The 12,655-nt window shown below is 31.5% G+C and overlaps 1 protein-coding gene across 1 annotated transcript; it reads right to left on the reverse strand.

Annotated features, from left to right (window-relative positions):
• Positions 1-3,373: 3,373 nt before the first annotated feature.
• Positions 3,374-12,070, reverse strand: LOC134723216 (receptor-type tyrosine-protein phosphatase F-like). Its single transcript, XM_063586843.1, has 10 exons — positions 11,820-12,070; positions 11,446-11,514; positions 10,505-10,727; positions 8,777-8,821; positions 7,832-7,905; positions 6,958-7,180; positions 6,398-6,436; positions 5,744-5,817; positions 4,356-4,581; positions 3,374-3,498 (listed from the first exon to the last, which is right to left on the reverse strand). Exons 2-10 carry the CDS (start codon positions 11,512-11,514, stop codon positions 3,434-3,436), a joined length of 1,038 nt encoding a protein of 345 aa, XP_063442913.1. The 5' UTR covers positions 11,820-12,070; the 3' UTR covers positions 3,374-3,433.
• Positions 12,071-12,655: the final 585 nt, after the last annotated feature.

The following is a 12,655-nucleotide window of genomic DNA, read 5'->3' on the forward strand; positions in this document are numbered from 1 at the left end:
CTTCGTTTGAAAGATGTCAATCCTTATTATAATGATTGAGCAAACATTTATAAAAATATAGCAAGCAAGGCAACCAAAGTTGTAATTAACAAGCATTAGGAAATTAGCTATAATAGTTTGTAATAGTATGTTTAGATATTAGAACTTTAACATGACTATGTTAAATGCTTCACTTGTTAATGGTTGTCTTTTTATACAATTGTAGTTATTTGACTACATTGTGTAGATGTTTGAAAGAATTAAATGTTGCTTTTTAAAAATTTGACTTTATGTTGTATTTATTATTTATTAAAAAAAGGGGGGTTCCCTTAATATGCCAATGTAAGTATAAAGAAACTGCAAAACATGTATACACAATAAACCAAAATTTACCAAACCTTTCATAGTTATCAAAGGTACCAGGATTATAATTTAATACGCCAGACGCGCATTATGTCTATGTTCTGGACCATATGAGTATTTGGACCATACGTGTATGGTCATGACCATATGGGTATATACTCATATGGTCCGACCGTACTCATATGGTCGGGGTAATTAGCACTCTGGTACAGTTTACTTTAAATACATCTCAACTCTTCATATGGTATGACTGTTCATTAAAAAGACGCTATTATATAGGTAATTTTATATTAGTTTATACAATCATAACAAAAAGATTAGCTAAAAAAATAGAAGTTTCAAATAGTTAATTTTATTTACTTGTCAAAACTATAATAAACACATTTTATACCAATGGTCATTGCCGATGTTCATTACCAATGGTAATTACCAATTTGTTATAACGAGTGAATGGCAATATGTCGACTTAAAAAAATATTTCCAAAAATTTCTTAATGAACTGTTACACAAGAAGTCAATTGAAAGTAACACATTTTATTTAAGTTGTCTAATGAATATGGTGTATTGCAGTCGTGTTACGATATTTGAGATCTAGATCTTCTTAAAACATCGCAGAAATATCGGAATGGCCCAAGACCTCGGTATCACTGTACGCAGCTGCATAAAAGGCTAACTTTTCATTCGCAAACAAAAGATGTAAATTAAAAGGATCGTGCACATTAAGGACTTAGTCTAGTAAATGCAAAAAAGCCTACATGCAAGAATGTAGTTAGCAATTAAAACTAACTAGGGCCGGCATCAATATTTATATTTTACGAAGTCTTTGAATTATAAAATTAATACATTGTCATGTCACCATCATTGCTTTTTTAGATAGTTTTTGTAATGATACGTTTATAATGTAATTTGAAAAAATACCTATATGGTCCAAATACTCATATGGTCCGGCCCGTTAATAACCAAACGAGTATAATACTCATATGGTCCGACCATATGAGTATACCCATATGGTCATGACCATACTCGTATGGTCCAAATACTCATATGGTCCGGAACATCTACATAAGACTCATCAGTGACACATATAAAGCCAAACAAGTACAAAGTTGAAGAGCATTGAAGACCAACGATTCCTAAAAGTTGTGTCAAATATGTCTAAGGTAATCTATTCCTGGGATAAGAAAATCCTTAGTTGTACGAAAGATTCAAAGATTTGTAACAGGAAATTTATAAAAATGACCTTAAAATTGATATTCATGTCAACAATGAAGTGCGGACTACTGGAATGGTGATACCTTCGGTGACGAAACGTTCACCAGCAGTGGCATCGAGCCCATTCTGTAAATAGTTTTCAAAGGTACCAGGATTATAATGTAATACGCCAGATGCACGTTACTTCTACATAAAACTTATCAGTGTTGCTCAGATCAAAATTGTTATAAAGCCAAACAAGTACAAAGTTGAGCATTGAGGACCAAAAATTGTGCCAAATACGGCTATGAATATTCCACTAAAGATTAAGAATAACTATTTTGTACTTCTGAAAATTTCTGGATAGGTTCATATTTTGATGATTTATTGTTGGTTGCTTATCATCCATTGAAATAACTGCCTCGAACAGACAACAGACACACCACTTTGACAATGATTTTACTTCTTTTCGGACTAAGATCTAAGAGACCATTCCCCCTGTAATCCTTTGGGTGAAATCTGCTGACGATGGTGTGACAATATCATCTTGTCAAGACGCATAACTTTGCTTTGTTTAAACCATAGGACAATGAACAATCTCACAGTCATGATAGTGATCACTTACCATAAATAATGAATAGTTCTACAAAATATCAAGGCTTTCCTAACCTCCATGTATATTTCAATTTTCATAAATTTTAAAGTTTTTGTTTTCTTTCTTAAAATGTATATTATAGTACAAACATGCAACATGTTTCATTGTTAGACACCACGAATATTCTCAACTTTAAATTAAACAGCTAGGCTTTAACAATGCACTTGGGATACCAATGGTAATAAAATCAGAAATGATCTCTAGAAAAACAAAGTCTGTTATTACTGGTGGCCTGAACATCGAGCGTAAATAACACTTCTCTGCGAAATTTGTTATATAAAAGCCTAGTATTTTTCTGAGCGCTAAACCTATCGCATGGAAAGACATTTCAAATACTGATGGAAATGGGCCAAACCAGGTTAAAAAACGTGAAACAAAAACAAATGCCATTATACATAGACACGGACTTCTGGATAACAACTGTCATATTGTTGACTTTGTACAGGACATTTGATGAAAATAATGGTAGGTTGAAACTGTTTTTTTGGCTAGCCATACCTTCCATTTAAATGGCAATGTTAAAAAATATCACTGAAATGCACACCACTACGTGAAAAGAATACATTACAACAAAGGTAGGTCTATATATATGAAAGACTCTGGACGTATTGTTTGACATGTCTGTTCTAAATAATTATTAAACAATCAAATTAAACATTAAAAAATACATGTTCAATCTGGTAACTAAATATTGCATTTGTATTTTTATCCAACCATGTTATTTGAGAAATCGTTCTTTGTATAAATATTGACAATAAAAAAGTTCAAATAATTTTGTTATTTGGGTATATCTATATTAGGAACACAAAAACGTAGATCTTACATGTTGTTATATGCTTCAAACTACCTTCTGCTATCTATGTATACTATGTGTAGTGTATATGTTGTATGTAAACCGGATCTACTTACCCATCTGGAGCACCTGAGATCACCCCAATCTTTTGGTGAGGTTCGTGTTGCTAAGTTTTTTGTTTTTTATGTTGTGTCTTGTGTACTATTATTTGTCTGTTTGTCTTTATTTTTTGGTCATGGCGTTGTAAGTTTATTTTCGATCTATGAGTTTGGTTGTTCCTCTGGTATCTTCTGCCGCTCTTCTGTAGTTGTTATTACTCCGGTTAAATAAAAAATATCATAATTTTTCAAAATGTGTATAAACAGACATGCAATAGAGACACATATATATTAATCAATAACATAGGAAGGACAGTAACATAACATGTTAAAAAATATTTATTCTGAAAATTCTCATGATATTTTATTCTTGAATTTGAGGTTCCTCTTCAGTTTCCGCCTTTTCAATGCATCCTTTCCTGTTGAAAATTAAATAAAAAACATGAAACTCTTGTATAGTCAATTAAACATAATTTTCTATAATTTCGATTAAAATATTCCAAAATCTGAGTTAAAAAAGGTCGAATGCCCCAAATAAACATTGTCTGATTGGTTGAAGTACTGTGGAGTCAATGACAAGCATAGCAAGCCTCGATGTAAAGCATACGCTTCACATGAATAAGGAGAGTTTTACAAATAATGTAAATACACAGATCCTCCATCCTATTTATTTTTTGCTGAAAATTTTGCAGTGTTCATCATTTCTGTTTTGATTCTGCTAACAACATTCCATTTTTTCTTTAATTCCGATTTAAATATGGGGAACCCGCAATAAAAATAGATGGTCTCAATGAGTTAAAAGCAACGCAAAAAATTCCGTTAACGGGTCGATAATAAACTGATTCACAAATAAAGTTCTCTTTGCGCTCAAATGTAATTCTTAGTGAAGTATACGGGTAACTTCGTTTACGAAAATTTATTATGTTAACAAAATATTTGATCTAATAAATGTATGTTTTATGTATGAACAGTAATTCTAGTACCACATACATATCGATTGTATCTAAACCCCACTAGGAATAATATATACGTTTATAAAGATCACTTTTAAGAGCTATGTTGGCAATTGGACAGAACTCAAATTATTACTGTTCTCTATCTGTGTATACTATTCGACCAATAGTCACTACTTTGTAACAATAACATAATAATTCGTAAATTCAGGAATTGGTTATCTCAATGTTTTCAACCCTGTTTTCTAAACATTCCCTGTTATGTGATGTTCTTAAACATTTCATTTATCATTGAAAAACATGTGTATGTGAAAAATACAAACCATGAAACACAAACAACTTGGGCAGTGTAAATTGTCCACATCCGAGAGAGTTGTAAGCAGCAACTTTCACTTGATAGGTCATCCCAAACTGGAGCCCCTCTTTGTAGTGGGATGTCGTAGACTTGTCATGGATAACACATCTGTGGTATTCTGATGTGCTTGGAACAGTTTTACGGAAAGCGACAATATATCCATCGGTATTCTTCATGTCAGCATTATCAGGTATCTGAGCAAAGACATATTTTAATTGTAGTTAATTCTGATGATGTTATATTAGCTATTGGACAATGCATGTACCCAGTCATGAATATGTCATTTGTTTTCCATGTGTCTCTCTTTTAGCCATGGCGTTGGCAGTTTATTTTTCGACTCATGAGTTTGAATGTACCTTTCGTATCGTTCGCCTCTCTTTACTCGTAATGCATCAAGCATAATGCTATTTTCTTTGAGTTTCATGACGAGCATTTCAACCATTTCAAACTCATTTTTGTTGTCATTAGCTCTTGCAAGAATTGCAAATGGTTATTTTCTTTGCTTTATGTTGTACAATATGTACCAGTTACCCTTATACAATGTGTAGCACTAAGAGATATGTACTATATATTTGATATCTGGAAGCACAATTACGTATCGAATTTTAAACCTGATTCTTTTTGTTATCTATTAATCATGTGTTTCTTTGTCTAATATGTTCTCCTATTTATGTGCATTGTAGTCCTGTAATATTATGTTGTCTTTTCAATGTTATATTTAACTTTGCCATTAAAGTGCGAGGTTTGGCATGCCACAAAACCAGGTTCAACCCACCATTTTTATTCCCCTTTAAAAATGTCCTGTACCAAGTCAGGAAGATGACCATCGTTATATAATTGTTCGTTTCTGTGTGTGTTGCATTTTAATGTTGTGTCGTTTGTTTTCTCTTATTTTTGAGATATTAAGATAAGACGTGACGCGGTACTTGTTTATCCCAAATTCATGTATTTGGTTTAGATGTTATATGTGTTATCCTCGTGGGATTTTGTCTGATGCTTGGTCCGTTTCTGTGTGTGTTGCGTTTCGGTGTTGTGTCGTTGTTCTCCTCTTATATTTAATGCGTTTCCCTCGGTTTTAGTTTGTTACCCCGATTTTGTTTCTTGTCCATGGATTTATGAATTTTGAACAGCGGTATACTACTGTTGCCTTTATTTACATCTTTATCAACCAAAAATCAGATCCGGTTTCATGTGTTTGTTTCCATATGGCTTTTTTTCTATCTGAGGTGTTTTTTTTTTACAAGTTTCACCATTAGGTTCAACTATAGTACTTATAAATCAAAATGAGATAACTTGAATTTGTGGAAATAATATACATGACAAGTAAATGGTTATTCAAATACTGTAATAACGAACCTTCCATCTGACAAAAACTCCCGGATGACCCATTACATTACATATTCCAGTTATTGCTGGGGTAAATGTCGGCTCTGTAAAGATAAAAGTGAATTTTATGTTCGTTTTAATTTATCTAAATTGTTTGGTACGACATATATATTTTTTCCCTGTAAAACCATGCATTTACTAGCTCTTCAATACAGCATTTAATCTTATGTATAATGCATATTTTCAATATCAAATCTTTTTTGTCTGCTTTAAAAAGATTGTCAATCTTTTGGGCATCATTTGAAATTTACTCTTATAATGTATTCAATTATCCAATACAATCTTGTTGGGGTCTAAACTGTCATATATATTCCTTGTATTTAAACGTACTTTGCTAATTTTGCCATAGAAACGGATTTCTTCTCACTTGAAGAAACAACACAGCATAGGGAATCTGCTTCAGGAGATAATCCTTAAATCTTTTTTGAAACACTGTTTGAAAATAATCTGTACTGTAGTAAAACCAGGGATCGAATATGTATTGTTGTTTCCCAATTAAGATGAGCATGATTACTGACAGTTATGTCGCTGGAAAAAACACAAAATAATAAACGGAGTTTTGTTATAATATTTTAACACTGGTACTATCTTTTCATTGTCTTAGTATGGGTATAATTAACTCACCTCCTCTTTCTGACATTTTCTGAGGCTGTTGACTTTCAACTGCAGAGAGATAAATGAAATACAAAAATGAAATTCAACTAGTTACATCAAAGTTAAGTATAGATCAGTATTCCAATAATTGCAATGCCATCAATATATAAATATTTAAGATGTTAAACTAAAGGAGAAAGTAGTCTTGTTGTTAAATTTCTTAAAACTTATGCTATAACTACGTCGGTTAAATTGTTGATGGAGAAAGACTTCTCGAAAGCATTACACCTACATCATCTACGCAATCAGTTTACCCTTTCCCTCGGGATAATTTGACCTTTTATATACTTTTTTATTGTATTTGAGATTACCTCTACGAGTTTTCCCCTCCACTTTTGTCTTTTAGAATTTATGTAAAAAACAGCTAAGGTTTAACTCTATCAAAATATATACGGACATTTTACAGTGAAGTGTTAATTTTTTTTAAAACATATGCACACGTATCGATATTTCAGATAATAAAGCTATAGACTGAATTATATATAATATATAAGATCTTTCTCATTAAAATCTATCCGGAAAGTTCTTACCTCCTGTTCGTACAATAACAGGTACAGAAAATAAACCAGTGCCCTCATTAGCACAAGCTGCAACTTTTACCTCATACAATGTACATGGTTTAGTTCCAGTAATTGCATGACACTTAGTATCCATACCCGGAACCATTTTTTCCTTGTACTGAGTATCCAATCCGCATCTTTTATAAGCAACAATGTATCCTTCTATTATAACATTAGACACATCTAAAGGAACCTAAGCAATATAATAAAACAAAAATAAGGTTCGAATCTTTTATTAATATGTTGGTTTCAGTACTGAATCTTGATTAACCTCAACAGAAACTATGAACCCAACACAGAAAACACCTTCGTTTGTTTCTAAACAAGAGTGTGTCCATAATACACGGATGCCTTAACTCACACTATAATTTTATATGTTCAGTGGACCGTGAAATTATCTCAGGAATAATGACCAAGATGTTTCTAACTAGTTAGTTCGTTGTCTTTGTTTTTGAAGGTCCTATTATTAAGCATTTGTTAATTTCGAATTACTCCTTTGAACTAGTATTTAGTAATTTATCTTGTTTTGGCGTTACTGATGACAACATAAACGGTTACATTCGTACTGCACCAGAAGTGCATTTTGAAAATGAACATCTCTTTTGTTATGCTAGGGGCCAACATTTTCGAAAATCCAAAACTCCACCGTAAAAAAAATAATTTATTTTGATGATAAAACGAACGTCTGACGTAAAACAGTATCACACTGATCTCTTTGATGAGTATGTTTTTATAAGCAAGTACAACTGCATTTGTAAATCGAAAGTAAAAACACTACAACCCATTTTCACAAATTGACTATTTTATAGTGTGTCTCATATTACCGAATATAAGTTGTACCTACTCTCCATTTCAAATGTAGCCCTTTGCCTTCATGCAATGACTTTGTCTTGGTAATCTTAGGTTTTGGTAGCAGTTCTGGAAAACATCATATTGATAATATAGTTCGAATAACGCTACTGAAGGCGTTGTACGTATGTGTCAGAGGAAGCGAAACAACTTAGACTATGTTTGAACTTGTATCAATAATTTTGTATTATTAATTTGCGGATTTGTCCTGAAATCGAAACATTTAACCTTTCTATCTTGTCCCTTCTTCAAAAAGAGAAATAAAGTATACCAATGCAATAATTTCTGATCTGATAAAACGGTGTTTTTAGTATTAAGTCTTTTCCTGACACAAACATAAGATGAATCAAGTATGAAACATTGTCCCATTGCCCAATGTCCAATACAAATGCATTATGTATATATGTGTTTGATCACTGCGAACCTTATTCATTTGACACCTTCGTCCCTTTTCATTTTTAACGAATTTTAATTATGACCCGAAATCAATGCCAAACAACTACTGTAAGTTATAGAACTAAAAAATTTCGAAATTATCTTTCGAAAGAGGGTAGTCTTCAAACTTTGTTTGTTCTAGAAACCTTACCAAGACGGGTCATTTTAGTATATAACTCACTCCTTAGCCGTCCTTAACTGTATTTGGCACAAATTTTTTGAATTATGGATCCACAATGCTCTTCAACTTTGTACTTGTTGTTTGGCTTTATAAATATTTTGATTTGAACGTCACTGATGAGTCTTATGTAGACGAAATGCGCGTCTTACGTACTAAATTACAGTCCTGGTACCTTTGATAACTATACTCAAAAGATGATGAGCTATACATGGATTAAGTGCGCCAATACTGCAAGAAATATAAATTTTCAAATTATAAACACTATGTTTAGCAAAAAGTATGTTTATTATCTTATTTCCGTTTAGCAATTAGTAAATTACGAACCTCTAATATCACCACATCCTTGACTCCTATTTACATCTAAATAATCTGAAAATAAACTAAATGCAGATAAAAGTTGAAACCTTTAGTACTGTAATGGGATATATTATACAAGAGGTTATTAATAAATTATATACATCAACACTCACACACCATTCTACAGATTAGTATATATAAACTAATGATAAGTTTGATAAGAGATAATTCTCTGCAGTATTAAGCATTTTGCCTTCTTGTTATCAGCCCGTCATTTAATAGAAGTATAGTCATGGCTTTTTGAGTTGTGGTCTTGATATGCACAGTTAAAACATGTTTTAAAAGACTTGCACGTGACTCTATATTAAAATCTAAACAAAAAGTAAGCCATCATTAAATATAATTGAAACAAATCCTTTATAATTTCCACAATATTTGTTCTCTATAAACAACGTATCTGTCTGTAGTGATTCTTGGCTTCAAAAAACGATTCTTGCATGTCGGATGAAATGATTATTAAAGGTACCAGGCTTAAAATTTAATACATAAGACTCATTAGTGACGCTCAGATACAAATAGTAATAAAGCTGAAGAATTAAAAGTTAAAGAGCATCGAGGACCTAAAATTCCAAAAAGTTGTGCCGAATACGACTAAGGTAATCTTTGCCTTGGATTAAAAAAATCCTTAGTATTTTGAAAAAATCATACTTTTGTAAAAAGGAAATTTATAAAATGACAATATAAATGATATTCACGTCAACACCGAAGTGCTGACTACTTGACTGGTGATGCCCTCGGGGACGAAAAGTATACCATACATGCATAACAAATGGGAAGCTAATGAAACGAGACTAGTAAAGAATACGGCAAATAAAATAAAATGCATTATAAACAAAAATCACTAATGAAACAAAACATAAATGGTTAAAGTATTTTAAACGATGGGATAAACAAACAGGTCATATTTGTTGTATAATTACTTTATATTGTTTACAAACATTCAATCATTGATGCATAATGCATATTCCAATACTATTATATAATTGTCGATTGAATTAAAAAGGCATTTAAATATTGTATAACATACTGATCAAGTTATTATTTTTCATCTAAATTTTGTTATGCGTGTACTTTTTGTCGAGCCTTCGACTTTAGTCGAAAAAGCGAGACTAAGCGTCGGTGTCGTCGGCGGCGTCAACAAATATTCACTCTGTGGTTAAAGTTTTTGAAATTTTAATAACTTTCTTAAACTATACTGGATTTCTACCAAACTTGGACAGAAGCTTGTTTATGATCAGTTTGCAGTTTGCAGTTAAAGTTTTCAAAACATTCATTAGATTTATTAACTATCCTAGATTTTTACCAAACTTAGACAGAAGCTTCTTACAATCATAAGATGGTATCAAGAGGATTTTTATTGATTTTTTTCCTCATTTTGGTTGAGCCCGCGATTTACAGCAAAAGTAGGCGAGACACTGGGTTCTGCGGAACAATTACAATTTTTTTCATGAAGTCATCAAGTAAATTAAAACAATGAATTCAAAATTAGATTGATACTAATAGAAAGAAAGAGAGAAAGATGGTTGATTAACAGTTGAAAAATAAATTCCAGTATTATAGAACTACAATGTTCGTATGAAATAAAACAAACCACACCATTCCACCACAACAGACTTAAGAAATATCAATTAACAAATAGTGACTGAGTATTATTGGTTAATGCCATGTATAGCTGGGATGAACAATATTACCTACCAGACATACAGAGAATAACAGGCGGGCAGAAATCTCCATGTTCTTTGTATCCATACGCAGAAACCATAATATTATATTTACTGCTAACGCGTGATAATGATATTACATGACTGCAGGTGCGACCGCCTTTAAGACTTCTACAGCTATAGTTGATATCTAATTCATGTCTTTTGTATGCAACAATATACCCATGGACTGGCGGCTTACAATCCTTTTCTGGAATCTAAAATATATGAAACTATCTTTATTATCAATTGTATAAGCAATGCATAATTATGACGCATTCGAATATATCTAACTAAAAGTGTATTTTCTAAAAATTCGCTGGAAAAGACTTTTTGGATTTGAAATGTATCGTGTTATCCGGATGACATAGGACTGATCACTCTTATTCTTAACCTCTTACTCTTTAATTATCAGAAGTAATGCAAGACCTGCTGTCTTCGAAATACAAAATTTGACGAATTTGCATTGATCACAATAAACGTAACAAACGTTCTGTGAACGAAAAGAAAACACTTCCAACGACAAACTACCAATATGCTCGTTCTTTAACAAATGAAACGGGGGACTTTTTTTTTATTCTGGTTCGCGAATATAGGTTACTAGTAACAGATAAGAACGTATGTTTTATGACATTCATAAAAAAACACAGAAGTTGAGAACTGGATACCATTTTGTAGGGAAACGAACATTAGTTAATATAAAAGAATGTAAATGCGTTTAGCAATACTTTTCAATATCTTTTATTCACTCATGCATTCACGTTGCAAAATTGGCCATATAACAAAACGTTGATGTTCACCTTTTTAATGTATCACCTATAATCAATGACTTGGTATGGGGTTCTAAGTAAGAATAACATTGACAATATATATATATATATATATATATACTTTATACATTTTGATATACAAAATTTAACATATGGTAACTCTTACAGTCCATTCTAAGTAAATACCGGTTCCTTCATCTGTTGGGCAAATCTTTAGAATACTAGGAACAAACATCTACAAATTATAATATTTAAATATTTATTTATTTTTTATTATGAATACCATATAATATTTGGTAGTATTGCCAATGAGATTTCAATTCACCAGCGACTTAATGATAGCAACTTTATGTCACCGTTCAGCATTCAATAACAAAATGATCACAAATAAGAGAAATATATCTGGTATCATTGGAATATTTTAAATTTTTTCTTTACGTTGTATTTAAAAAATAACTTCAATCGAAACAAATAGGTTAATTTGTTTATTTAGAATTAGATTTTCAGTCATAAATTCGACCGAAAGAACAATTGTCTTACCTTTACACGAAGTTTTGTGATTTAATCCATGTTGCAATATTCACAAGGTTACAGAACCATCAATTAATGTTCCACCTAAATACACCATTTAGCATTTAAATATTCCGGAATGCATTGTACTAATATATGTGTGACTTGGTCAAAGTCAATATATTTACTGTAATTCATTTTAAACGTCTTTAGTCATTACTGAATCCTTTCATAGGATTATATCTAATAACAATAAATATCCAGTCTATTGGACCGGACTGCAATATAATACTTTAATTCGATCACTATTTAAATATCAACTGATTGTATATCATATAAATCAATTGACCACAATTATTGGGATCTTTTGTTTCTTCATAACACGTTGAAGGAAGTATGTTGAAATAATTGAATAATGTTGAAAGGATTAAATCATTTTGATTGAAGAAAATGACTTCAATAGCGATTTTCTACGATTATTAAAATGTTGCAGCTGGGTTTTGTCTTATCAGTTATATCTTTCAACGAATATTTGTTTCTTCAAATTTGACCACTATATGTGTATACTTCATTTATGATATACCTTGACATTTTATAATTCTGATATTCTTCATTCTAAAACTACAAAGGACAGTGTTACTAAATAGTGACGACATTTAATCCAAGGCAGGACTACTATATAGCTAGCACTAAGTGGATCCATTCGTATACTCTTCAAATCCTACACGATAAATTACCTGTATCCAGTGTTATCAATGCACACGTCATGTCCATACACTTATGGTTACAAAACAACCTATCATTTATAACGTTATAAATGTAATTGGAAAACAAAGGTACCTTGATTATAATTTAATACGCCAGAC

Source organism: Mytilus trossulus, chromosome 6 (assembly GCF_036588685.1).
Source record: "Mytilus trossulus isolate FHL-02 chromosome 6, PNRI_Mtr1.1.1.hap1, whole genome shotgun sequence".
NCBI lineage: Eukaryota > Metazoa > Mollusca > Bivalvia > Mytilida > Mytilidae > Mytilus > Mytilus trossulus.